Genomic DNA, 26,113 nt, shown 5'->3' on the forward strand with positions numbered 1-26,113 from the left:
TGGATCATAATACTCATCCCCCTACTCATTAGTCTATTACAGATTCATCTGGAGATTTATTTGTTCAGTGTATGTAGCAATTTACATTTGATAACATAAATATTGATCTGTTGTCCTAACAAATTCTTCCACCCATATATTATTGCTTTCATTAATCCAATGCAGAAAATGAGATTATGTGTGTGTTTTAACATGTGTGTTGGGCTAGTCATAATCTGAAATAATTCATTATTAATATAGTTATCAGATCATAGACTGCACTTTAGTATTTGGCTTCTCATATGCTGTCTGGATATGCAGATAGTGCACATATATGCATGTGGGAAGTATGGATCATATGCTGGATATATGTCAAGAGTCACCAATGTTGATATTTAGTATGTATGTATCTCAGGCATGGAAATGAAGTATATGCTTCAACCATTGATGCTTGTATCAGGGACAATAGGTACAGAGGAAAGCACCATTTAGGAACCATATTTGGATACTATGAGTAAGAATTGTTCTAATTCTAGCTTAGTGTAAATAAGTACTTTTGTCCTTGGCTCAAACTCTTGCTTAGGTTTTTGTGGCTTTGATTGTGATGTTATATAGAATCAGAGATGAGTAGCCTTTAGACTTTCAGACATTGTCCTAATTCAGTCCTGTGTTACTATGATGGATGGTCAGGGGTACTGGAATTATAATTCAGAAACACATGGTTGACCAAAAGCTGGACAAAAATTATAGATGAAATATTTGGTGGTTTATTCAGCTGTTTCCACCAACGATAGGAGCCAAAGGGAGACAACTGAGTAGCCTGCATGAAGTTATTCCTTGCTTATGCTAAGGTAAAATTCAGTGTGATGCCTGAATCGAACCTCTTTCACTTATGAGATAATGTTTTACAGCAAGTATCCAAGGGTGTGGCAAGTATATGCAAAATGAGTTGTGCAGGCGCCTAAGCTATTATATGGGAAGTGGCAGAGTAAATTGACCTTTGAGAGAAGTATAGTCCAGTAAAAATGGTGACACCCAATCACCTGGCATTGTCTTCTTCATCCCCATTAGATTTATCTGAATAGAAATTGAGCAAGAGTGTAACTGTGATCTTACTCAACCACTAGAGTTCATTGAAATTCACCAGGGCTGAGTATATGGGAAATTCCTGATGGATTTTGCCTGCTATAGTCAGGCCCTTTTGTTCAGAGGAGCATGAGTCATTTAGCCTGGCTGAGTCATTGAGTCACACCTTGTTTTCCCTTGCTTAAATGGGATAACATTCCTTGCGAGTCTGTCCATGTTGCTGCATAGTTACTTGGTATGTGGTGTGTAGTTAACACAAACGATCTTCCCCTGGTTGCTGTGCAGCAGCAGACTTTAATAGAGCTCCATAGTAGCAGAAAACAAGGCAACTGGCTTGGGGAAGAGTGCATTTCACACTGACTGACTTAGAACTAGAGTTATGGCTTCCAGTGTTCCTAAGATACCATTCAAGAGGTTTGGAAAATGTGTCTTAAGCCCAATGATCTTCTAAAATCTGTATCATGTTTGTTTGATCCCCTTCTTGGGTTCGATGTAGAGAACACTAGTTAACACAACTCCACTGAAAGACAGACGTCTCTTGTGTTCCTTGGGTAATCAATAAGCTCTATTAGATCCATGATCCAGATAATCTGCATAGGCACAGTTTCATCCAGGAGCCTTGTCAGGTTATTCAAAGTAATGACTGAGGCTTTAGCCCAGGGGTGTCAAACTCAATTTCATTGAGGGCCACATCAGGGTTGTGTTTGATCCTGGGGGAGGCATGGTCAGGGGGTGTGAAGCCAGGGTGGGTGTGGCCAGCTTGACGTCACTTGTGTTGGGGGCACCTGTGGTAACCAAGTGCTAAGGTAGGACCTCCCTCAGACCCTCCCTCACTCCCATTATAATCCCTCCCTCCCTCCCTCCCTCCCTTCCTTTTCTTTTCTTCTTCCTTCCCCCCTTTTCTTATTTTGCCTTCCTTGCTCTCTTCCCATCTTCCTTTTTTTTTTTCTTTTTCTTTCCTCTTTCTCATCCCTTCTTGCATGCTGAAATGCAAAGGGGAAAACATTTCTCCTTTTGTTTTGTTCTTAGCTTGTTTTGCTAGCCCTCTGCCAGCAAAAATAGCTTGGGGCCCCCACGCACAGCCGTCCTCCCAAGCTCCATTTTTGCTAGCAGAGGCACTGTGGGCCAGTCCTTTGCTGTTTCCAGGGCGGCCCTGTGGGCCAGATCTAAACACCCCGTGAGCCAGATGCAGCCTGCGGGCCTTGAGTTTGACACTCCTGCTTTAGCGGAACCATGTGCCAGGGTTTCAGGAAGATCCTCAAGCTCCTTCTGAAACCTATCAGTTGCCCTGGGTGGGCTGATCTGACCAAGGCAAGAGATTTATGTAAATTTCCCTCAGACCCAGATCACTATGCTGCTCCCCCAGGACAGACCAGATCTAATGAATATGTGATTTCTATTGTGAGTTGGGCCATTAATTGGTTGTGTCAGGGCCATGTGGCCATGAACTCCCAACCCACCTCTGACCCTCAGCTCAAAGAAGGCAGATTGAAGGAACCAGCCCCATAGTGTGGGGAACCCCATTGCCATCTCAGCCACAGAATCAATGAGCTTAAGCAGGAATGCAGGGAGGAAACTAAACAAGCAGTACTGTAGTCTTCATCTATTGAAATTAAAATTATTATTCTGCTTTAACTAGCATTTCAACCATAAATGTTGTGGTACGTTCCACCCATTTCTGAACAATGAGATCTTCCAGGATTCTGAGTGACTTTCAAGCAAGTAAAAATATTAGGCTGATTTATGGATGTTCAGTTAGAATATAAATGGAGATAAGCAGGATATGCCAAGAGAAGATATACAACTTAGTGTCAAATCCCCACTAGATATACCACTCCTGAGCTTCACTTCTCCTGTTTTTTTCTGCTTCTTCCTCTGATATTTTTTTTTCAACTCCTTCCCCCCTCTTATCTAAACCCTCCTTTCAATAACTAGGAAGGGAAGTGCATCGCCTTAATTTCTGATAGGCTTCTCTTTTATAGGAAAATTTCAGAGGCATCATAGATTAGCAGGGAAGTATAAACATTATTGTGTCCATTTGTTTGGGACCGGGCTTTGTTATACTACGCATAACAATCAAACAGTATTTTAAAAGGGTTTACCAGAAATCAATTATTTCCTGATTGGCTTTCCTGTGATGCATATCATCCGTATTATTTTGAATATACTGTATTTCTTGTGTCAAAAAGAAAAAAAGGGAAGCACTGCTTTAGTTTAGATGGCCCTCTCCTAATCAAAATTACAGTTCCATCTTCCATGCCCCCATCTTCCTTTGCTTCCCAGTTCCCACCTTCTGTTCTCTCTTTCTCTCTCTCTTTCTTTCTTTCTTTTCCTTCCTTCCTTCCTTCCTTCCTTCCTTCCTTCCTTCCTTCCTTCCTTCCCACTGTTGGAAGAAATATCCATCTGGGTTCAGTTCCAAGTGGGGACAAAGACACTGGAAACATGGGAACTGCTTGGAAAGATGGTTTAATGGTGGTCAGGATCACATGGCTTGAGTTCCTGAACAGAAAAGGGGCTGAGATCCTGGGTGCTCCCTGTCTTTATGCTTTTTCTGAGCTTTGAACTTTCTGGGGCACAGGAAGAGTATCCTGATTGGTTGTCAAACTCCCAGGTGGTCTAGCTAACGTTGTAGGTTGTCTCTCAAGCTTGCTTGAGCCTTGCCATGTGGTGAGTTTCTGTTGCTAGATGAGTCCTATAGAATAGAATTTTATTGGCCAAGTGTGATTGGACACACAAGGAATTTGTCTTGGTGCATATGCTCTCAGTGTTACATAAAAGAAAAGATACGTTCATCAAGGTACAACATTTACAACACAATTGATGATCAATATTGTGTTGCAGATGATGATGGCCCATTGACAAAGGTGGGGAGAATGAGTTTCTACCTCTGACCCATTGACAAAGGTGGGGGGGAGTCAGGAAGCTGCTTTGTCTTTAAAACATGTTTCTCCATTTCTCATCCAGGGAAATATATTCTGCCTTTTAAATATTTTCTAAAATATTTCATTCTTCTAGGAGGGGGGTGGTGCTAAATTCCTACACCACCTAACCAAGCCGTTCCAACCAGCATGCATTAAAATATACATCTGTCCAGCCATCAGAGTGGAAAGGCAGAATATGTTGTGGGTCCCGTCTATTAAGGAAGTACACCAGTGGTGGGTTTCAAATTTTTTTACTACTGGTTTTGTGTGCGTGTCTTGGTGGGCATGGCAGGGGAAGGATCCTGTAAAATCTTGATTCCCTCCCCAATCCAGGGGAAGGTTACTGCAAAATCCCCATTTCCTCCTGATCAGCAGGGACTTGGGAAACAGAGAATAGATGGGGGCGGGGCCAGTCAGAATTTTTACTACCGGTTCTCCAGAACTGGTCAGAACCTGCTGAAACCCCCCTCTGAAGTATACCTGATGGGACCTAAAAGAAAGGCCTTCTCTGTAATGGCTCCTTCCTCTTAAAACATCACCCACCTCTAGAAACAAAGTTGGCCTATCCTTGTTCCTTTTCTGGAAGGCGCTGAAGGCATGGTTCTGTCAGTGGGGCTGGGAACCCTAAGTTGATCAAGTGGCTGATATGCTTGTGTTCATTGCTGCTGGAAGAAGGGTTCTCTGTGGATTCTATATTGTTGATGATTTTTAATGCTGTACCCTGCCCCAAGTCCCCGTGTGTGAGTTGGGTGATCATATAAATCTATTTAATAAATAAAATATTCATAAAAATCCATCATACATCACAATATTCCCCCTCCCCAAAATACTGCTGTCTTCCATTAAACTTTCACTCCCCCAGTGCCCTGCAGAAGAGGATGATTTTAACCTGGTTTCTAAAATAGTAAAAGGTAATGAGTAGCCTGACTTGAGGGAGTCAACTCTTCCAAAATTATTTCTTATTACACATTGCCAGCCTTTTTAAACCAGGCAATAGCAACTTTTTACTTCTGTCCATTTTAATAGAGCAATAAGATGGTCATACTAATAGGACTTCTTAGAAAAGCCAAATGAAATTCAGGTCCCTGGAGGTTCTTTGGACCTGAGCATACTAATCAGTCTTAGCATCACCACTGGTTACAAAATGTAATTAACTGAAGCTAAATTATAGATCAAAGAAATGTTTCTCAGTCTAGACAACTTTAAGACATCTGGACTTTAACTTCCAGAATTTCCCAGCCAACATGGGAAATTAAAATACTGCCACCTAGCATGGCTGGCTAGGGGATTCTGGGAGTTGAAGTCCAGATGTTGCCAAGTTGCCAAGATTAGGAAACACCGGATCAAAGTGAGACTCCATTCTACTTTATTACTTTCCCATCTTTCTCAGCAAACGTGGCACATCTGCATCTACAGAGTTATGCCCGTTCATAACTGCTGCCTTAATGGGGAACTGGTTTGGGTAATGAAATGTCTGCAAGAAAACAACCAAGCTCAGAGAGCACCAAGGACCCCTCAGAAATCAAAAAAAACCAAACACCTCCCCACCAAGCAATCAACACCCAGAAAAGCAGAGTTTAACACCTAGATTAATACTAGACCAATACTAGACCAAGAAGTAAACAATACCCCAATTAAGGAACTACCAACTCAGACAAACAAGCTAACAGTAAACAACAGTCTAAGCAACGAACCACCAAGAACACTGACAAGGTTAACACTGACCTATATGAAAAAAAGAGCAAACTCCACTTCCTTCTGGCACTGATGATATTACCTAGTTTGGTAATGAAGCAACTGAAAAAAAATAACCAAGCTCAGAGAACACCAAAGACCCCATGTTTTGGGATGTTTGAAGAGGATAGAATACCAAAACAAGGAGTCTAAATTGAGTTATTTATTTTTATTTATTATGAAAATTTGCCGCCCATCTTGTGTCCAACAATTCTCGTCAGTTTACGATATAAATTGATAATGTGGTTTGATTGGAAGTCAGTGGAAGAGATTGCATCTAAACGGAACTTTGGGGAAAACTGGGAAGTTTTAAACAAGTTTTGTAACATTGTTTTGGATTTGAATGAGAAACTATTGAGGAAGCCAAGAGAATGAAATGCTTAAATTATTCAGCTGTAAAATAATCTGGTCATGAATTACTTGGTTTTCCATCTCAGAACTGGCTGAACTGAATGCCTTCCTAAACTGGAAATTGCAATACCCCTACCATGTCATGAATGGATTCGTAGTGAATTTATTTTCCACACAAGCCCTCCGGTAACCACTTAAGATATAAACAGCTGATATTTTGCAAATAAAAGGGAGAAATAGCCAATAAAGAGGCAGGAGAAGCTGGGTGAAAAAAAACCAATTTCTACTTGGTCCATGTTGAACTTTAGGTGGTGTGATAATACTGAAATTGAGATCCCTGCAAGGCAATCTGACAAAGAGCTACAGATAAAGTATGTACCATGGTGTTGCTGGCATAAATTTGATACTGAAATGGAAAAGTTGAAATTCAAGAACCAAGGGGCTGAGTATAAAGAGTAAAAGGGTGAATGAAATCTTGAGGAGTACCAACAGGAAACAAAGAAGGAATAGAAATTCCAATCAGCAAAAATAGTAGATCCAAGAGCTAAGAGTGAAATCAGTGCTGTGGCACTAGCACCAAAGGAAATTATTTTGTAGCAATTTTTGTCCTTGGGTTGGTTAATTTTTTTTTTTTTGGTCATGAGCTGGCCAGGGTTAGGGTAAAGCCTGGGAAGCATACAAATTGAATAAATAGCAATAGAGCTTAGATTTATATCCTGCTTCATAGTGCTTTACAGCCCTCTCTAAGCGGTATACAAAGTCAGTATATTTCCCCCAACAATTTGGGTCTTCATTTTACTGACCACAGAAGGATGGAAGGCTGAGTCAATCTTGAGCCAGTCAGGATTGAACTGCTGGCAGTCAGCAGAGTTAGCCTGCAATACTGCATTCTATCCATTGCGCCACCATGGTTCTTCTAAATTAACGTGAGACCTCAAAGTTTGGTAGTCCCGTATGTGAAAAGATCTAAAAGAGCAAGAAATATGACAAATAATTGTCAGAGGCTACCAAAAGATCATTTAAAACAAATCATTACAGATTCACTTGAATGGGCCATATGAAAATGTCATCGGAGCAAAGTTGCAATGGAAAGAAAAAAATGTTGCAAAGGAACCTCTGTTGAAATGTAGCAATTGTACAATATATTTCAGATATATTGGACTGCCTCTCACCTCAAGTCTAAGCCTCATGGTCACGAAATTAGTGACTGGTAATGCAATATATCTAAAGAGCACCATACTGATATTTTCTAAAGAACTTTTGCTCATTTTGGAACAATTCCTATGATCTAGCTAATTATTTGGGGAAATTTCCTATCTCATCAGAAAAAAAATCCATGGACAGAGAAGAAAGCAAGTAATGGAATATGGAATATTCCATCTGCACCATCTTTAAATGATACATATATTGGGTAGACCTTCACAACTCTTTCCTGGATGCTTTGGTTTTTCCAGCTTTACTTCTAATTGGTGTTCTTATGAAGGTCTCCCAGGGAGTATTTCAGCCTTGTCCCTACAAATCCTTCAGACTGCTCAGTCTTCCTTTGTTATTATTTTCCAGTTCTTTACTATAAGGTTGATATGAGTCAGCTGAAGGTTGTATAGAAGACCAAATAACTGAGAAATGGTTCTGATGTTGATGATGAAGAATAGGCTTAGATCTTAACATTTGCTCCTAACTCTTAAGGCAGTTTTCATCAACCTAGTACTCTCCCAATTGGAGGATTTCAAGTCCACTAATTTTCCGGTCAATATGGACTTGGGAATTAAACTCAACCAGATTTGGGGTGGCTTTGTTAGGAATACCAGAAAGCGGGACGGAAATACAAAAGCTTGGCACAAAGTTATCTTCAGGACCACATTCTCCCACTAGAATCAACCTGACCAATCTTGCTGGGAAAATGCATGGCTACCAACCTACCACTTTTGGTAGATTGTGTGTGTGCGTGTGTGTTTGTGTGTGTGTGTGAGAGAGAGAGATGCTCAAGAGATGCTTCTTTTATGTAGCGATGCCAGGTTTTTGAAACAGCCTGCCAGTAGGAATTAGCCTAGCTCTTTTAACTGCTTTCTAGAAACAGCTGAGAAATTGAATTATTCTGGAGGCCATTGGGGCACAAAGCTTTCTTGGGTGGGGTTTCATAAATTGATGGCTATTGATATATTTGATACCATCGACCATGGTATCTTGCTGCGCCGGTTGGGGGGATTGGGAGTGGGAGGCACCGTGCATCGGTGGTTCTCCTCCTATCTCTCCGACCGGTCGCAGACGGTGTTGACAGGGGGGCAGAGGTCGGCCGCGAGGTGCCTCACTTGTGGGGTCCCGCAGGGGTCGATTCTCTCGCCCCTGCTGTTCAACATCTACATGAAGCCGTTGGGTGAGATCATCAGTGGCTTCGGGGTGAGATACCAACAGTACGCTGATGACACCCAGCTGTACTTTTCCACCCCGGGCCACCCCAATGAAGTTGTTGAAGTGCTGTCCCGGTGTTTGGAAGCCGTACGGGTCTGGATGGGGAGAAACAGGCTCAAGCTTAATCCCTCCAAGACGGAGTGGCTGTGGATGCCGGCATCCCGATTCAGTCAACTGCAGCCGCGGTTGACTGTTGGAGGTGAGTTACTGGCCCCAAAGGACAGGGTGCGCAACTTAGGTGTCCTCCTGGATGATCGGCTGTCGTTTGAAGATCATTTGACGGCCGTCTCCAGGAGGGCCTTCCACCAGGTCCGCCTGGTTCGGCAGTTGCGCCCCTTCCTTGATCGGGATGCCTTGTGCACAGTCACTCATGCGCTCGTTACCTCTCGCTTGGATTATTGTAATGCTCTCTACATGGGGCTCCCCCTGAAGTGCACTCGGAGGCTTCAGTTAGTCCAGAATGCAGCTGCGCGGGTGATAGAGGGAGCTACGCGTAGCTCCCATGTAACACCGCTCCTGCGCAGACTGCACTGGCTGCCTGTGGCCTTTTGAGTGCACTTTAAGGTGTTGGTTACAACCTTTAAAGCGCTCCATGGCTTAGGGCCTGGGTACCTACGGGACCGCCTGCTGTTACCACATGTCTCCCACCGACCCGTACGCTCTCACAGAGAGGGACTTCTCAGGGTGCCGTCCGCCAAACAATGTTGGCTGGCGGCCCCCAGGGGAAGGGCCTTCTCTGTGGGGGCTCCCACACTCTGGAACGAGCTTCCCCCAGGTTTACGCCAAATACCTGACCTTCGGACTTTCCGCCGCGAACTGAAGACACACCTTTTTATCCGCGCGGGGCTGGCTTGAATTGAATTTTAAATGTCAAATTTTATTAATTTTAAATGGGGTTTTTAGTGTATGGTAAATTTTTAAATTTTCAGGCTAATTTAAATAAGTTTTTTAAATTGCATTTTAAATTGTATTTTGTATTGTTTGTTTTATTCTGCCTGTACACCGCCCTGAGTCCTTCGGGAGAAGGGCGGTATAAAAATCAAATAAATAATAATAATAATAATAATAATAATAATAATAATAATAATAATAATAATAATAATAATAATAATAATAATAATAATAATAATATTGTCTAGGTAGTGCAGACAAGGAAACCAAAAGCAAGAATATTAATACAGTATTTATTGTAAGGTTACATTTACCGAATCTTGCAAATCTAAAAGCACTTCCACCTCCCCTGTGTTACCTCCCCAAGAATTAGGAAGGTCAATTTCAAGATGCTTGATCTCCTATTGAAGCTTTGGACTTTCTCTTACTAGACTATTGTCTAGCCCAGTGGTCACCAACCAGTGGTCTGTGGACCACTGGTGGTCCGCGAGAAAATTTTGGTGGTCCATAGAAAAATAATTTGTATTTTTATATTGCACTAAATACTATTTATCTTTTTTAAAAAATCATATTAGTGGTCCACAGGATTTAAAATTATGAATCTAGTGGTCCCTGAGGTCCGAAAGGTTGGTGACCCCTGGTCTAGCCTGCAGCTCTTCCTCCTGTCTCTCAAGGTTATTCTCACAAAGTATTACACAAAAAGAAAGTCCTTGACTTACGACCACAATTGAGCCCCAAATTTCCATTGCTAAGCAAGGGCGGTTGTTATGTGAGTTGTGTCCCATTTTACGATGGTTTTTTTTGCCATAATTATTAAGTGAATCATTGCAGCTGTTAAATGAACCATTCAGCTGTTCCCCCATTAACTTTGCTTGTTGGAAGATGGCTAGGAAGATTACAAATGGTAATTACATAATTTTTTAATATGGACTGCCAAGAGTCTCTTGGGATAGTAGTGGCATATAAATATAATAAGTAATAAGAACGCTGAGATTTCGATAGCAAAGTTAATATAGAATTAATCCTCTAGTAGATTCTATGTGATCGTGTGCAGACTTGACTATTGCAATGGGCTCTACATGAGGCTGCCCTTGAAAAGCATCTGGAAGTGCCAGTTAATTCAAAATGCAGCAGTTTGCATGGTTTTGTGCAGACCTTAGTGTCCACATCTGTGACCTCTCCTGCAGGAGCTGCATTGGTTGCTGATTTGCTTCCAGATGAAATCAGATTGGTCTTATTTGATTGGCTAATTGTTTTTTTAATTTTTAATTTTTTCTATACAGTGTTTTTATTGTTTTTAAGAGCCTAGAGATGCTGTGAGTGAGTTAGTGGTTATATAAATTTTCTAAATAAATAAACTGCCTGCCATTGTATGTATGAGGAAAATGCTCAGACTGGCGCTCATAAGCCCAAAATGAAGGAGCTATAGAATTCCTTATTTCTGTTGTCGCATAATTGCTCTGACCTCTGTATATCAGAGAATTTTGAACTACCTAGGACGGAGGTGATGGTCCCTATTTTGTATAGCGTTTCCTTTAAATAAAAGGCTGGACACATATGATAAGGATTTTGGCATTGCTAAACCAAGTTAGGTCTTAATGGTAATAGTCACTAATCAATTTATGCTTTATGTTTCTATTGAAGGATCTGGTACTTTATCTTCTGATGAGATATGGGGATGGGATGATCAACCTGGGTCCCCAGACCACATGCATTTTTGGTAACCTCCTCATCCTATAATCATGACTGCCAAAATCAGTGGTGGCATTTTTAAACCAAGGAAGAAAGATTTATTTATTAAAATGTTGTTTTAATCTTGTATTTATTCTTATGTTTTCTATGTTTTTATAAGGCTGTAAACCGCCTTGAGTCCTTCGGGAGATAGGGCGGTATAAAAATTTGAATAATAAATAAATAAATAATAAATTTTCCTAAAATCTAGACAAAAACCAAACGTTCAACCCAATTCACAGAAATGACGCAGGCCCCCTGCTTAACATTATCACCTCTTCTACTGCAGCCCTCCCTCCTTACACTTTAAATGATCTCGGAAATGTTTTATAATCAGTTGAGTAATTAAGTAATTTTACATGGTGGGTAACAGTTTTATGATACATATCCTGTATCAGTTATACTGATTATGTAAGTGACTCCAAATTGAGGTAGGCCAGCCCTGCTGCATTTTGGGAGTGCATTTTGAACAGAAGATTCATTCTTCAAAATTTCTGCTTCAGCAACACCGCCGACAACACTGCTCACACAGGAGAGAAGACTGAAACAGCAGATGATGGATGAAATGAGTAACATCTCATATGTGTGTGTTGAGATATGAGGTGTATGGTGGGAAATAGAGCACCATTTAAGTACAAACACTCACAAACTGAGTGTGGAACAAGGACAGTCCAGGAAGGCTCTGCAATAAAGCAGTGAAACTGAACAAGCCATGTTAGCTTCATTTTGAAGATGGCTAGTCAGTGCTAATCATACATTTTTCTGGAGTTATGAATAAAGCCTAATTCCTGTTCCTGCTGCCTCCAGCTATTCTGAGCATTAAAAAAAGTTCTTCCCCCTGGAAATTCAACGTTATCTCTCCTTTTCATTATGTAGACAGAATACAATCAGAGATGGCTAGTATTAGTCCCACCATAATGCAAGCCTGCTAGAAAGTGCATTTCATCTGAAAATGTTATTTTGCCCCAAGCCAAACACTAATCAGAGACAGGACTCGGAAACAGAGGAGAAACATCAGCTGTTTATTGTATCAAGAGAAATACAGCTGGTACAGTCACATCCTGTCTTTAACAGATTGTTTAAATCTAAGGAGGCTGAGTTATATGATGAGTGGGTGGTTACATAAATCAATTAAAGAAATACATAAAGATCAGAGCAGTCTCTTTACTCTTGACCACTTTGCTACTGATTTCTTGGTATTTAAGTAAAATATCTGCATTCCTTAAATGATTCCAAACATCACACATGGAGACACTAGCAAAGGTTCTTGGTTAAAATTATTTGCTTAATATGATAAAATGCATTTGATGAATAATTGCTTCAGGGGGATTTGTTTTCTAGCCGTAGCTCCTCAAGTTCAATGTGTAGCTTTCTATCAGCCTTGACATTTCTGTAATAACAAAATCCTTGAGGATCCGAGTTCAGAGACAGGTTTTATCACTTTTGAGGGCACAAAAATAAAATCTGATATATGGTTAAAAACTTTGAAGCCAAACATTATCTTAACCTGGAAAATAGGCCTCTCAGCTAAGGCACACAGATGCTAATGAGCGAAATATCACTCTAAATCCTCTCAATCAAGTTTTTTTTTGGGGGGGGGAGAGATCCATTGGTTTAGGAGTGATAAAATGCCAAGTTGATCACCTCCCATTCCCAAAAATCTTCATCAAGAAGGGCTGTTATTTGATTCCTGGGGTTACTATACCAGAATTAGCACAATAGGCAATTACATAAAAAGCTTTTCTACTTCTGCTAAGACTAGTTAATACATATTAAATTATAAAACATACCTTCCCAAAAGAATTCTGAGAAGATAGAAAAAAACAAAACAAAATGCAACCCCACTGTCCTTAATCCCACACTACAATTACTACGGTATAAGGTATTCCAAAGATTTAGGACATATATTCAATTCTAACTTTATGAAGTAAAAACATAATCAACAATAAAGAGGGAATATGTAGTTTTATAAAGTCTTTTTAAAAAACAGATTCCCCTGAAAAACAACTGAGAGGCTGCTGCTTGAGAGATAGTCTTTCATCCACTTAAAATGTCATTTTAGAAAATATATTTGTGGGCAGGAGATTATTTGCTGTAGGAAGCAGCTCGCCTGTAAAAGCGGTGAAACGATACTCCTTGTGAAGGTCCTTCTTCAATTCAGCAAGCTCCTCCTCTAAATGCTCAACCTGTGGTGGCAAAGATTCAGATATGAATAAACAACACGTACACGGCACCTAATGATCAAATTAACATAACATGACCATCTTATTTTCAGTTGTGCCTCAAACAATACTATGCAGTTGCAAACTTGGCTAGATAAACTTGGCTCTCTGCCATTCTCATGTCAGTGTGAAATAATGGACCCTGAATTGCCTTTGGCCAAGAAAGCTTCAATTAGGAATTCTGCTCAGTATTGTTGCCAATATCTATTCTTCTACTTACTTAAACTACTGTGTATCTAGATCTTATGGAATGGAATGCAGTGTGTCTCTAGTCTAGGGTGAAGAAATAATAAAATGCAAAAATTAAGAGCTGCCCCACACTTCCTACTTGCCCCGACATGAAGAAAACCACTAACTGTCAAGAACATGAATACACAATGATGTGCCCAACCCATCCTGACCCACCACAAAAGTAGCCTCCACCTGTTATTTCTCCTTCAGCTCTAATTATAATGTATTTCCACTTCTCTGTTGGCACAAGCATGCCAACTCAGATATTCCTGCATTCTCTGGGTCTCTAGCCACTGATTGATTTTCAGTTGGATAGAAGAATTGACCCCGGCATACCACTGGACGTGACTTTGGCTCTGCGGCCCTAAAACTGAGGTGTAAAAAAGAGGTGCAGTACTGTGTGGGCTTCCCTGCAGGACAGGGCCGTGCACCTCCCAGCTGTCTTCAATGCTGCAATGTCAAATCTATACTGGAGGTGTATTTTAAACATATCTGCCATGGTGGAATTAGCTTTGGACCCTCTCGATACCTCCCTGCCCCATCCCAGATTTCAGGATATTGTAGCTTTTTTTAAAGCTGCAATATATTTTAAGCTGCCAGAAGAGGCCTCTGCTCTCTGGATTCCTCCAAGTGTGTTTATAAGGACAGGAACACTTCCTCTGAATTCACAAGGCAGCAAAGAGAGATGGCTGTAAAGCTTGCAGTCCCACAGGAAAGAGTGAGAATGCCTATTTCACCTCCTGTTTTCTTCCCGTTTCAAAGTCCTCAATGGCAGGCAGAGGGGGGAAAAAGAGGTGACAAGATCTCTTCTTCCCTGTTTCTGTTGTTGTGGATTTCAGGAGAGAGAGAGTGGGAAGCAATGAAGACTAGCTCCTTTGGTGTCAATTCATTGATCTTATTAGATTGAAGATGACCAATGAATCTTCTGCTGCTTAGGACTGGAACTAAAGGAGACTTTCCCGGCCCATCTCCTCTCTGCTCTGAACTCTCAGTGTGGCCAAAAGTCCTATTCTGTTTCATTGCCAAGGCAGAAGAGAGGTACCATCAAAGTACCATCAGGACGTTGCCGAGTACTTTTGTTTTTTTTTTTTTTTAAAATTTTTTAATTTTTTTATTATTTTTTTGCAACAAACAAACAAAAAGAAAATACATTATTACACCCTTGTGCTATACATAAAAGGAAGATTTGGGTCTTCGGATATATCCTCATGATTGCCAAAATCCACGTTCTCGAGGTACAGGTACTGAAGCGTCCAATGTTCCAAGCGCAAAGTCCACAAATGGTTTCCAAGTCTTCCAGAAAATATCTTCTTTATACACACCACTTCTAATTTTAATATCACATGTCATTTTATCATTTAAAGCTAATTTCCACATTTCAGAATTCCACTCTTCTATTCTAAAAATCACATCTAGTTTCCAATATCTAGCTATTATAATTCTACCTATTATAATCATAATTCTAATCAATTCTTTTTCATATTTTGTTAATTCTATTTCCTTAATTACCAACAATAATATAGTTTCCACTCTCAATGTTATTACTTTCCCCATCATTTCAAATATCATTTTCTCCAATTGTTGCCAAAACTTATTAACCTTATCACAATTATACCACATATGTTCATAAGTCCCCAATTCCATCTCACATCTCCAACATTTTTACTAGTTTTTTATCCATTTGTGACAATCTTACTGGAGTCAAATACCATTTCCAAACAACTTTATAATTGTGCTCTTTAATCCTTATAGATAAAGTTCTCATAATTCTACTCTTCCAATTCACATTCCAATCTGATTCTGGTATTTCAATATTAAGATCTTTTTCCCAATTTGTCCTCATCACTCTTTGTAATTTTTCATCAGAATTTATAATCTTATAAACCCTACTAACGAGTCCCTTTAGCCCAATTTCATCTTTCATAATCCGAGATACTAAATATTCAAATTCAGTTTCACATCTATTTATCGAATAATTTTCCTTTAGTTTTTTGTCCATTTTCTATCTGTATTTTTCAAACCAACTTAACCCTAATTTTTCAATAATTTCTTTATTCCTCCTTTCATTTCCATAACTTTTATCCAATCTTTAATAATTTCTATATTTTCCTCTTTAATCACTTCATTACGTTTTATATTATTTTAATCGCCAAATTCCAGTTGTCTCCCCAAAAGATTATATCCGAATTAAAATTTTAACAAATTTGTTCCACATTTTTACTTAATCCCTTTAACCAATAACTTCTACTTACACATTTTAAATTTGCTTTATCTAAAACCACCTTGATCCAAATTTCTATATCCCTTAACTCTAAATCTCTCCAATAATTATCTTCACCTTTAAGTATTTTTACCACTATCCGGATACCATACGCACAGTAATAATTAAATAATTTGGGGATTCCTAATCCACCTTCCTTTTGATTTTGATACCACATTTTCTTCACTAATCTGGGTCTTTTGCCACCATTGCAAAATTTATCCAGTTTTTCTGATATCCTTCAATATCTTTCTCTGTCAGATTTAGTGGTAGCATCTCGAATAAAAAGTTGAACTTGGGCAGCAACATCATCTTACACATTGCAATTCTACCAAACCAAGACAACTTTAAAATTTTATATTTATCTATCTTCTTCTCAATTTCGTTAATCACCACATCATAATTAAGTTTTTCAATTCTTTAACCTTAAGTGAAAGCACTATACCCAAATATTTCAATGTGTTTTAATCCTTATCCCAAATTGCTCTTGCATATTCTCAGACTCATTACCATTACTATCCATCAATAATTCTGACTTTGACCAATTTACTTTCAATCCTGTCATTTCTTCAAATTCTATCAAATGCTTATATATCTTTTCAAATCTTTCTCTACATTTTTCAAAATAATTAAAGTATCATCCATACAAATTTATCTTATACCCTTATATCCTTCTAATTCTTCATCTTTTCTATCATTTTGTCAATATTTCCATAGCCAATAAAAATAATGTTGGGGACAGGGACATCCTTGTCTCGTACCAGCTTCTAATTTTATCTCTTCAGTTAATATTCCATTCACCTTCACTCTTGCACTGCTCTTTTGGTACAATTTTGAAATAACATGTATAAACTTATTACCAAAGCCTAAAGCCTCCACAATTACTTTAATTGTTTCCCATTGTACAGAATCAAAAGCTTTAAAAATATCCAATGATACTATACCAATTTTATCACCATTATATTCAGCTACATCTATAATATTTAATACTCTTCTAACAATATCACTCATGTATCTACCCTTCACAAACCTACTTGATTATAACTTATATATCTATCTATAAATCTATTTAATCTATTACTTATAATAGCAGTAAATATCTTTGCATCCTGATTAATTAAAGAAATGGGCCGATAGGACTCAATCCTTTCTAAATCTTTATCTGGTTTAGGAATTAGCGATATCTCCGTTCTATTCCATGACGAAGGTACTTCCCACCATGTAATATTCCATTGAATAATTTTTGCAGTCTTGGTATTATTAATTCTTTAAATTCTTTATAAAACTCAACAGGTAATCCATCCTCACCTGGAGCTTTCCCTAATTTTAATTTTTGTATTATTCCATTAATCTCATCTTGTGTTATATCTTCTTCCATCAATTCCTTATATGTTTGATCAATTTTCACCACATACTTTTCTAAATAGCTTTGCAATTTTCCCCGATTAATTGGTTTCTTTGAATATAGATTCTGAAAAAAGTTTCTAACCACTTCACATTTCTCTAATTTTTTATAACATCTTATACCTCTATCATCTATCAAAACTCCAATTTCTCTCTTCTCTCTTTTATCTTTCGCCATCTTTGCCAATAATTTAGAATTTCTATTACTAAATTCAAAAATTCCTATTTAAAATCTCAAATTTCTTTTTACTAACTCTGTATCTTCTTCTATCATTTTATTTCTTAACATATTAAGCTCCTGAAGAATTTTTTTTCTTTAGTAAGCAGAAATTGATTTTCCAATTCTTTAATCTGATTTTTATCTCTTTCCATTTTAATTTTATAATTTTTATATTTCCTACTTGATAATTTAATACTCTCCTCTAAACACCGCTTTCATCGCATCCCAAACAATTTCAAATTTAACCTCCCGTTATCATTTAATCTCCAACTTTCCTCCAATTTTTAAGTATCCATTTTTATCCTTTTCATTTTATACAATTTCTCGTCATATCTCCAATAGCTTCTTTTTTCTCAAAATTAAAATCTAAGTCCACCATAACTTCTGCATGATCAGAATCTTTAAATTCCCACATCTACCTTATCCACATTATTCAACAAATCTTTAGAAAGAAAAATATAATCAATTCTAGAATATGTATTATATATCTTAGAAAAAAAAGTGTATACTCTCTCAATTCCTTTAACCTCTCTCCACACATCAACCACGCCGTTTCGAAGCATCCACATATTTAAAATCCCCATTTTATTTGCTCCTCCACAGCGGGTGGGATTAGTACTGTCTATTTTATCTCTGATTAAATTAAAATCCCCAGCCACAACTACTTTCCTACACTTTCATTCTCCAAAATTTTGTTATTTTTCAAGAAATTCTCTTTGTTTTCATTCGGTAAATATAAATTAACAAGTGTCACTTTTTCCTCATTAAGATTTCCAACAATTATTACATATCTTCCATCTTCATCCAAAATTACCTTATGTTTTCAAAGTACACCCTATCTGATATCAGTGTTGCAACTCCTCTAGCTTTTGAAGTTCCAAATGCTTTTTCATATATTTGCATACCTTTTATATACATTCTATTTGAATCTTCAGATTTCTGATGGGTTTCTTGTAAAAATAAAATGTCTGGTAAATCCCTTTTAATCTTAAGCTCCAATCTTCTTCTTTTAATCTGATTCCTGTACCCTTCACATTCCATGACATTATTTTTATAACTCCCATTTAAAATATAAATTTTTAATCCTATCCCGCATCTTCCTTTCTGTGCCCCCACCACCCGACATTAAACTACCATATAAACAACAATAAGAAAACAGAAAAAACAAAACAAAACAAACAATAAAATACAAACAATCTTCTTCCCCACATCCTCATCGGTTTCGCCTCTATAAAGAGAATGGGGAGAGGGACGTGCCAATGCCCGGGCACTTCTTTCGGCTGTCTATTTAAATTCATCACTCAAAAAAAAGATAGCGATGACCGCATTCAGCTTCATATTTTCCAAGACTCTTATCTGCTTCTTCTCCTACTGTATCCTCACGACTCTTCTTCTGTTCAACCAACACAGGTGATATTTCTTTCCTCTTTAACCCTTTAGAGTCTTGCCTCCAATAGCCCCTTTTTCTTCTTCTGAGATTGATGTTTCCACGTATGTTCCACCCATCTGAAGCATTTGATCTTTTATCTCCATTAAATCCTCCATCTCAATCAGTCCAAGCTCCGTAAATATAATAATGCATCTATATCTGGGGTGATTGTACGCATCCTTCCTTTATAAAAAATTTCAATTGTTGTGGTGGCCTCCAATTGTATTTAATTCCATTATCTCTCAAAACTTTTGTAATTGGTTTTAAAAAATCTCCATGCCCTTTCTTCTCTTGATATATCCGGGAAGACTTGAATAGTCTTCCCTTCAAACTTCAAAGCATCTCCCAACTCTCTTAACTTGGCCATAACTTCCAACTTATCACCAAGATTTGCGAACCTGACAAGCACATTCCTGTTAGAACCATTTTGCCTTCTATATCCAATTCTAAAACGCTTGCCAGGTCTGCTATTGTGAACGTAAGTTGCGTATCCAAATCATTAATCCATTTCAAAACCCGCTGTTTCAATTTATCTTCCTTTCTTCGAGATTCCTCTAATAACAAAATTATATTTCCTCATCTCTTCTTCCAAAAGACAAATTCTCTTATCTTGCTGCTCATTTTATAAAATATTTTGCCAATTTGCCGATCTACTTTTGCCTCATGCACATGCAGCTGCTCCATTTCATCTTTAATCATTGTCATTTCCTCTTTTGTGTAGCAAAGTTATCATTCATATCTTGCTTTAAATTTTGCACTTCGGATGTCAGTTTAAATGTCAAATTATCTATACGCTCTGATAGTGCTGCTATTTTTTCCCCAATTTTATTTAAAGCTGCAGCAATTTGCTGCGTTTCTGAAAGTTGTTGAGTCATTTTGAAAAAAAAAAAAACCAAAAAATTTCTCAAACTGGGATTCCAATTTTTCAAAGAGTCTTAGTGAAGATCAAAGGACAGCAGTCAAACCAATTTTACAGAGGGTCTTGATGAAGATCAAGGGGCGACAATCTTTAATTGAGCGAAACGGCTTATTTGCACTCGTTAGTAGCTTATCAGTAACTTATGAGTCATATTCACTCCACAAAGAAACACAATTACCTCACAGCTTAATCAGCGCCATTTTTTCTCCACGTCGGCAGAGAAAAAAACAAACAAACCAGCTTGAACTTCAAAACAAAGTCCTTTTTTTGTTTTCTGTAATATAAACAAGCTATTAATTTCCTCTCAAAAGAAAGATAATTAAGAAAAAATTATCCACCTAATAAAAGCTTCTTCAGCCAGTCAGCCAGTCAGTCCAGCACAAAAGATCGATCTCTTCAATTAAAATTCTTCTCATTAGCAAATTCAGTCTTTGATATTCCTTAGCCTCAGCATTTAACACAGAACACGATAATTATAATAAGGAAAGCAAAAGACAGCAGTTTATTCCAAACTCATTATATCTGCCAGTTCGGTCATCCCACGCAGTAAAAACTCCTTAATTCAAGCAGTTTCAGATGACCTACCAGTTTTAAATTCAGTCTGCTGGGCTATTAACACTTCCACTTCATGATTTATTAACTTTCATCCATAACGGTGCATTCCAAACAGCATTAATCCTCATAAATCTTCATTATTAAGCCCTGTGAAGTGAAGGAAAGGTCCTTACCCCACCACGGTCATGGCCACGCCCCCCTGCCGAGTACTTTTGTGCAGACTACTATCCTGGATAATTGTTCAGGACAACCCTGCATGTAATAATGGCCATTATTGCTTTGATTGTACCACCATGGGTTTCCAAAATTCCATGGCGAATAAAATTCATCATAGGCTTAAACTGTAGTGAAGATAGGATATTTATATTTATCGGGGCAAATTTCAGAATATGGGTGCCACAGCCAAATATGGGAAAGTTACTTTACTATGATATATTCCGATGCCAACTTTCTTAGAAATAAATCTCACTGGACATTTTAATATCTGGGATTGTGCAGTTAGTTTCTTGCAGCAAAAACAGGTTGGATTACAGTAAGATACTGGACTATGAAGTTCCTTAGTTACCAGTACAGCCATGAAAATGTTAAACTCAGTTGTTGACAAATGTGCTTAATCTAAGAGGTCTTGCAGCAACAAAAACAATGGTCATGCTTTTATTGTAGCTCAACTCTTTTCATTTTACTTGAATGAAACTTTCTTTAATATGCAAATTAAAGTGCATTTGATCAAAATTTAGTATATTTTTAGGATATGCTAAAATCCTAAATTTGCAGAGCCATATTTTAGTGACAAAATTGGTTTTACCTCTGGCATTTCTTGACAGGGCTGAAAAAAAAATCTAGCCTACTGCTAGTAGTCAGTTGATAATACTAGTTGACTAATTACCTAAATTGGTGATAATCATTCTTTGTTGGAATAATGGAACTACTGTAATGGAACTATTGTATATTTATATGGAATTATCATTTTTAACCACCTATGGGTAATCCTCGCTTAATGACTGGTCACTTAGACAGATCACCCCAGAGGTATTTTCAAAGTTACAATGGCTGCACCTCCCTGCAGTCACACCATTGCATTTTGGTTGCTTAGCAACCAGCCACAGTTTATGGGTGATTGCCGCATTCTGCAGTCGGTGAACGTGATTTTTAATGGTTTTTGCATTTACCTCCAGTTTTATCCAAAAAATTCCCATTTGGGAAAACAGGTTCACTTAGAGACTATGGTGTTCATTTAACAGCTGTCACAAAAAAGGTCATAAAACGAGTTACAGTCATGTGGTCATCATGAATTACAAACATAACACCAGGTTCAATTCCAGTCATAAGTTGACTGCTATCTGTACCATATCCTTTTTTAACACTGAGGAACATTTTTTTTTAAATCAACCAATTGTGCAGTGAGAAGAAACTTACTTCTTTCTCTTTTTCCACATATCAATAGCAAATCACAAGACCATCTTCCAAGTCTTGAATTGAAACAAATCTTAAAGCGCTTTGTAAAATGGATCTTTGTTCAGTTTTATATATAGAATCATCTGAATACTTTGAAATATCGAGTTTCACATACTATAGGTCAGGGGTCTCCAACCTTGGCAACTTTAAGCCTGGAGGACTTCAACTCCCAGAATTCCCCAGCCAGCTTTGCTCCAGGCTTAAAGTTGCGAAGGTTGGAGACCCTTGCTTTATACTACTTTTAGTCCTGTTTCTCTATATTTCTGGTTCTAGTATACTGTCAGCTCTAAAAATGACTTTTTTAGGTAACCATAATGCCGGCAGCCCTCGACTTAGAACTATTCACTTAGTGACCGTTTGAAGTTACAACAGCATTGAAAAAAGTGATTTATGACCGTTTTTCACGTTAATAATCATTGCAGCATCCATGTAGTCTCATTATCAAAATTCGGATGCCTGGCAATGGGCATGTATTTATGATAGTTACAGTGTCCCTGAGTGATGTGATAATCTTTTGCGACCTTCTGACAAGCACAATTAAAGGGGAAACCAGATTCACTTACCAACTGTGTTACTAACTTAATAACTGCAGTGCAATTGTGGCAAGAGAGGTTGTGAAATGGAGCAAAAATCACTAAAGAACTGTTTGACTTAGCAATGGAAATTCTGGGCTGAATTGTGGTCATAAGCCAAGGACTACTTGTATTCGTAGGTTTTGTAACATATAAGATTAATATAAAATAATATAATAGGTAATAGGTAAACATAATTTCTATTGGCATTTTATAAAAACAATCCTGCTTGAAATGTTTTTTTCATTCATTCATTTGCAAAGCACCATAATCAAAATTCTTTGTCTCATTTCAATTAGTTTTCCTAAATGAAGAAATAAGTTGCTCAACCTATCTTTCCATCTTACAAATTGCGATTGCATTTACTAGAGTGAGTTAGGGACTGCTTTGGAATCTTGATTCATATGCAAACCAAACTTCTGTCAACATAATTTATGCTACAATTTGCGATCAAGAGGAGAGGAGATTGGAAAACTCCAAAAGGCTGAGAGCAATAAGAGCACAAATCATTCAATCCCAGCATTTAGGAATGGTATATATGAACCAATCCTATATTTCAAAGGGAATAAATGCAACCTACAATGTCAACATCTTTGATTGGTTTTCTAAATACAAACCTACAGTTTCAAGGTCTTGATTTGCTTTTTCCATATCTTCTTTGGGTAGTGCTCTTAACTTCTTTCTTTTTTCTTTCATTAATTGTGTGTGTTGTTTAATGCGATTTTCTACTTCCCTGTATTTTGCACTTCTGAAAGAAAAAGCAGAATCAACTTTTTCCCCAATTTGTCCCGTTTTCATGTATAGATCCACTTAGGAATTACATAACTAATAAGTACTCTTACACAACAATTAAAAAGCCATATGACAATGTAAGAAAGTTAGCACCCATCCATCTCCCAGAACAGTGATGGCTAACCTTTTTGCCATTGTGTGCAAGGAGGCGGGGGGGTGGGTCATGCACGCTTGCCCACACCCATAATTCTGTGCGCCCTGCCCCTGCACATGTGACCCCCCCCGCTCCTGGCACGGGATGGCCCGTTAGGCCCGTTTATCACTCTCACCTGGCTGCAGAGCTTCTCTATGAGTCTGGGGAGGGCAAAAACGGCCTTCCCCACCCACCCCCGGAGGCCCTCGGGAGGCCAGAATCTGCCTGTTTGCCAACTTCTGGTTGGACAGGAAGTGACTTTTTTGCTGTCCCCAGCCTCGAGAGACTCCTAGAGAAGCCTACATCATCAGCCTACAACATGGACAATAAACACTGTAAAACACCATGCATTTATATAGATGAGCCCATCTGCATTCAGGTTTGGTTCTAAACATTTGACAAACAGCAAATTATGGTCGTAGCCTTGAGGAGGTACATAATACCTACAGCTGATCAAATTTCTTAGCACTAGAAGCAGAAAATCTGCTGAACATATTGGCCCCATAGTAAAAATACTATTGCAATATCATTAATTAATGTTCAATTTGGAGCCTTTTCTTATTAGCCTTCAAATCATCAGCCTGAGGGAGCTGCCTCATTCAGCTTAATGATAGGGCTGGCTTTGAGAAGAGTTTTCAAAACAGAGTACGATAGAATAAATATTTCTGGGTATATGCAATAGGATAGAAGAATTTCCTTATTCAATAATGATGGCATTATTTTGATCACTACATTGGCTCATAGAAAGTAATACTTTTGATTATCTATTCTGTGCATCTGTTTTTATAGAAGGGCAAGGAGTTTCTAATATTAGAATATTAATTCATATTTTAGATAAATATCCAGGAGAGCAGCTAACAGAGCAGTGACTTTGCTGAATATGGAACAAGAGTAGATCCAATTTTTTCAGCAAGTTTTGGCTAGTATGAATTTTTTTCTATTTTTTAAAAATCATGTTACAATGTGGTTTTGAACTGATGATACTTGTTTGCTCTGCTTATGTCCTGGTTCGCTATCAAACTGACCAATATTATTCCACAAAGTTATGGTTTAATTCTACATTTAATACTTAGAAAACAGATCTTCTCTTCCCTTCGTTTTTCTTTTTGCTATGTTGACCTACTCTCTTAATTTTTTCTACATTAAAGCAATTAAAAAGAAAATGATATAATTTGAAATGCTAATGTTTCCAAATGAGGCATGTGTCCACCAATACCGTTTTCTGGCTGGGAGGATGACTTGGATGGCTTTTCATGTATCCAGCGTTCTTGTGGCAATAATTCATTTTAACGTAATCTCTAGAGGACATAGAGAGGTAATTAGGCAACAGGGCCATGGGTACCATCTGGGGCTCGCTTGTCCTTGGCAATCTTAAAGCCACCTGCTCTTTCTGATTTTTCTGAGAACAAAACAAATATCACTACACTTAGGCATAGAGCCATCATAGCTGTCTGTACATCCTTGTACTGTCAGCCTTTGGTTTTGATTTTTACTTAAAAACTCATAATGATAATGAGGACAGGATGATCCATCAAGTACTATTCTGTTAGCTATCCTGTATTTAAAGTAATTAGATTCTAACATTATTTAATTTTCTTTTGAATATTTTTGTTAGATGTATAATCTACTGGTGTACATAAAATAAAATCCTCTAATATTGCTCCACCATAACTTGTGAGCTAGGATGTCTGAAGTCACCCACTGAATTTACAGGATTAAAAACTTGTTTGCATTAGGAGCCTAATATTTTAACCTCTGTATGATATATTCCACATGGGCTTTTTCTTTATATTAAGTTTTTAAAAATTACATTATCACTTTTATTGCACAATTCAAGAGAGCACATCTTATTTGCCACTAGGAAACATGCGATGTTCCCATGCTTTTTTCCTTGCATGTATTTTCAAATGAGAAACAAACATTGCATACAAACATAAGATCTGAAGACTTTTTCAGAAATCAGAGTTTGGCCTCTTATAGTAATGCTTCTCCATTCAGATATGATTATTGGAAAAAAACAAGCAAAATATTTCAAACACTGAAACTTCTGAAAATGCAGAAGTAATATCTATTCTAACTGTATGCAAAAAAGGCATGTGCTATTATTTTGGAGAACAATAGACTATTAACACATTGCTTGTACTCTTTGATCATTATGTCATCAACTGCTATCAGCTAAGAAAAAAATCTTTAAGCTGATTAAGCATCTGTCCCCTGTCTTCAAGCTTTAAAGCAATTAAAAATGTTTTTCTTTTGAAGTCCCTAGTTATGAACACGAAGTTTCCACAAAGCAACTTATAGAGCAGAATCCAGGAAGAATAAAAAATTATATTAGACTGGTGTGGCAGGATCATATTTAAACATTAAACAATAATTTTACAGATTGTATAATGAACAAGTACCCAAGAAAAGGAAAAGAAAAGAAAAACAATAGTAACAATAGACCATAATTTGCAAGAATGTCAGCTTATAACATTTCTAAGCAAAACTTAACTGTATGCAAGCTCAATGGCCATACACAACATCAAGAAAAGATAATCACTCTTTATTTTGTGTACATTAAAGCTTTCACAAAATTGCCAGAGAGAGCAGTGCTTCTCAGGTATTATCTCTGTGTTTCACTTCAACACTTGGAAGACGTGTATCTTATAGTGACCAGACATCCTGCTTTTGGCGGGACAGTCCCGCTTTTTAATAATTTGTCCTGCGTCCCGCGGCAATTCCAAAAAGTCCCGATTTTTTTTTGTTTCACTCCCATTCTGAAAATGGGAGGCAGCAACGCAAGAGGAGGTGGAGAAGGGGGCGCGAGAGGGAGGAGA

General features: G+C 37.9%; 1 protein-coding gene across 1 annotated transcript in view; it reads right to left on the bottom strand.

Moving 5' to 3' along the window:
- Nucleotides 1-12,957: 12,957 nt before the first annotated feature.
- LRRC27 (leucine rich repeat containing 27) overlaps nt 12,958-26,113 on the bottom strand; it is an 84,359-nt gene continuing 71,203 nt past the window's right edge. The window contains exons 11-12 of the mRNA XM_058188210.1: nt 22,991-23,117; nt 12,958-13,288 (exon numbers count right to left, since the gene is read on the bottom strand). Coding sequence (XP_058044193.1) covers nt 13,148-13,288; nt 22,991-23,117 — 268 coding nt within the window. The 3' untranslated portion in view covers nt 12,958-13,147. The remainder of the gene's footprint in view (nt 13,289-22,990; nt 23,118-26,113) is intronic.

Source organism: Ahaetulla prasina, chromosome 6 (genome assembly GCF_028640845.1).
Source record: "Ahaetulla prasina isolate Xishuangbanna chromosome 6, ASM2864084v1, whole genome shotgun sequence".
Classification (NCBI taxonomy): Eukaryota; Metazoa; Chordata; class Lepidosauria; order Squamata; family Colubridae; genus Ahaetulla; species Ahaetulla prasina.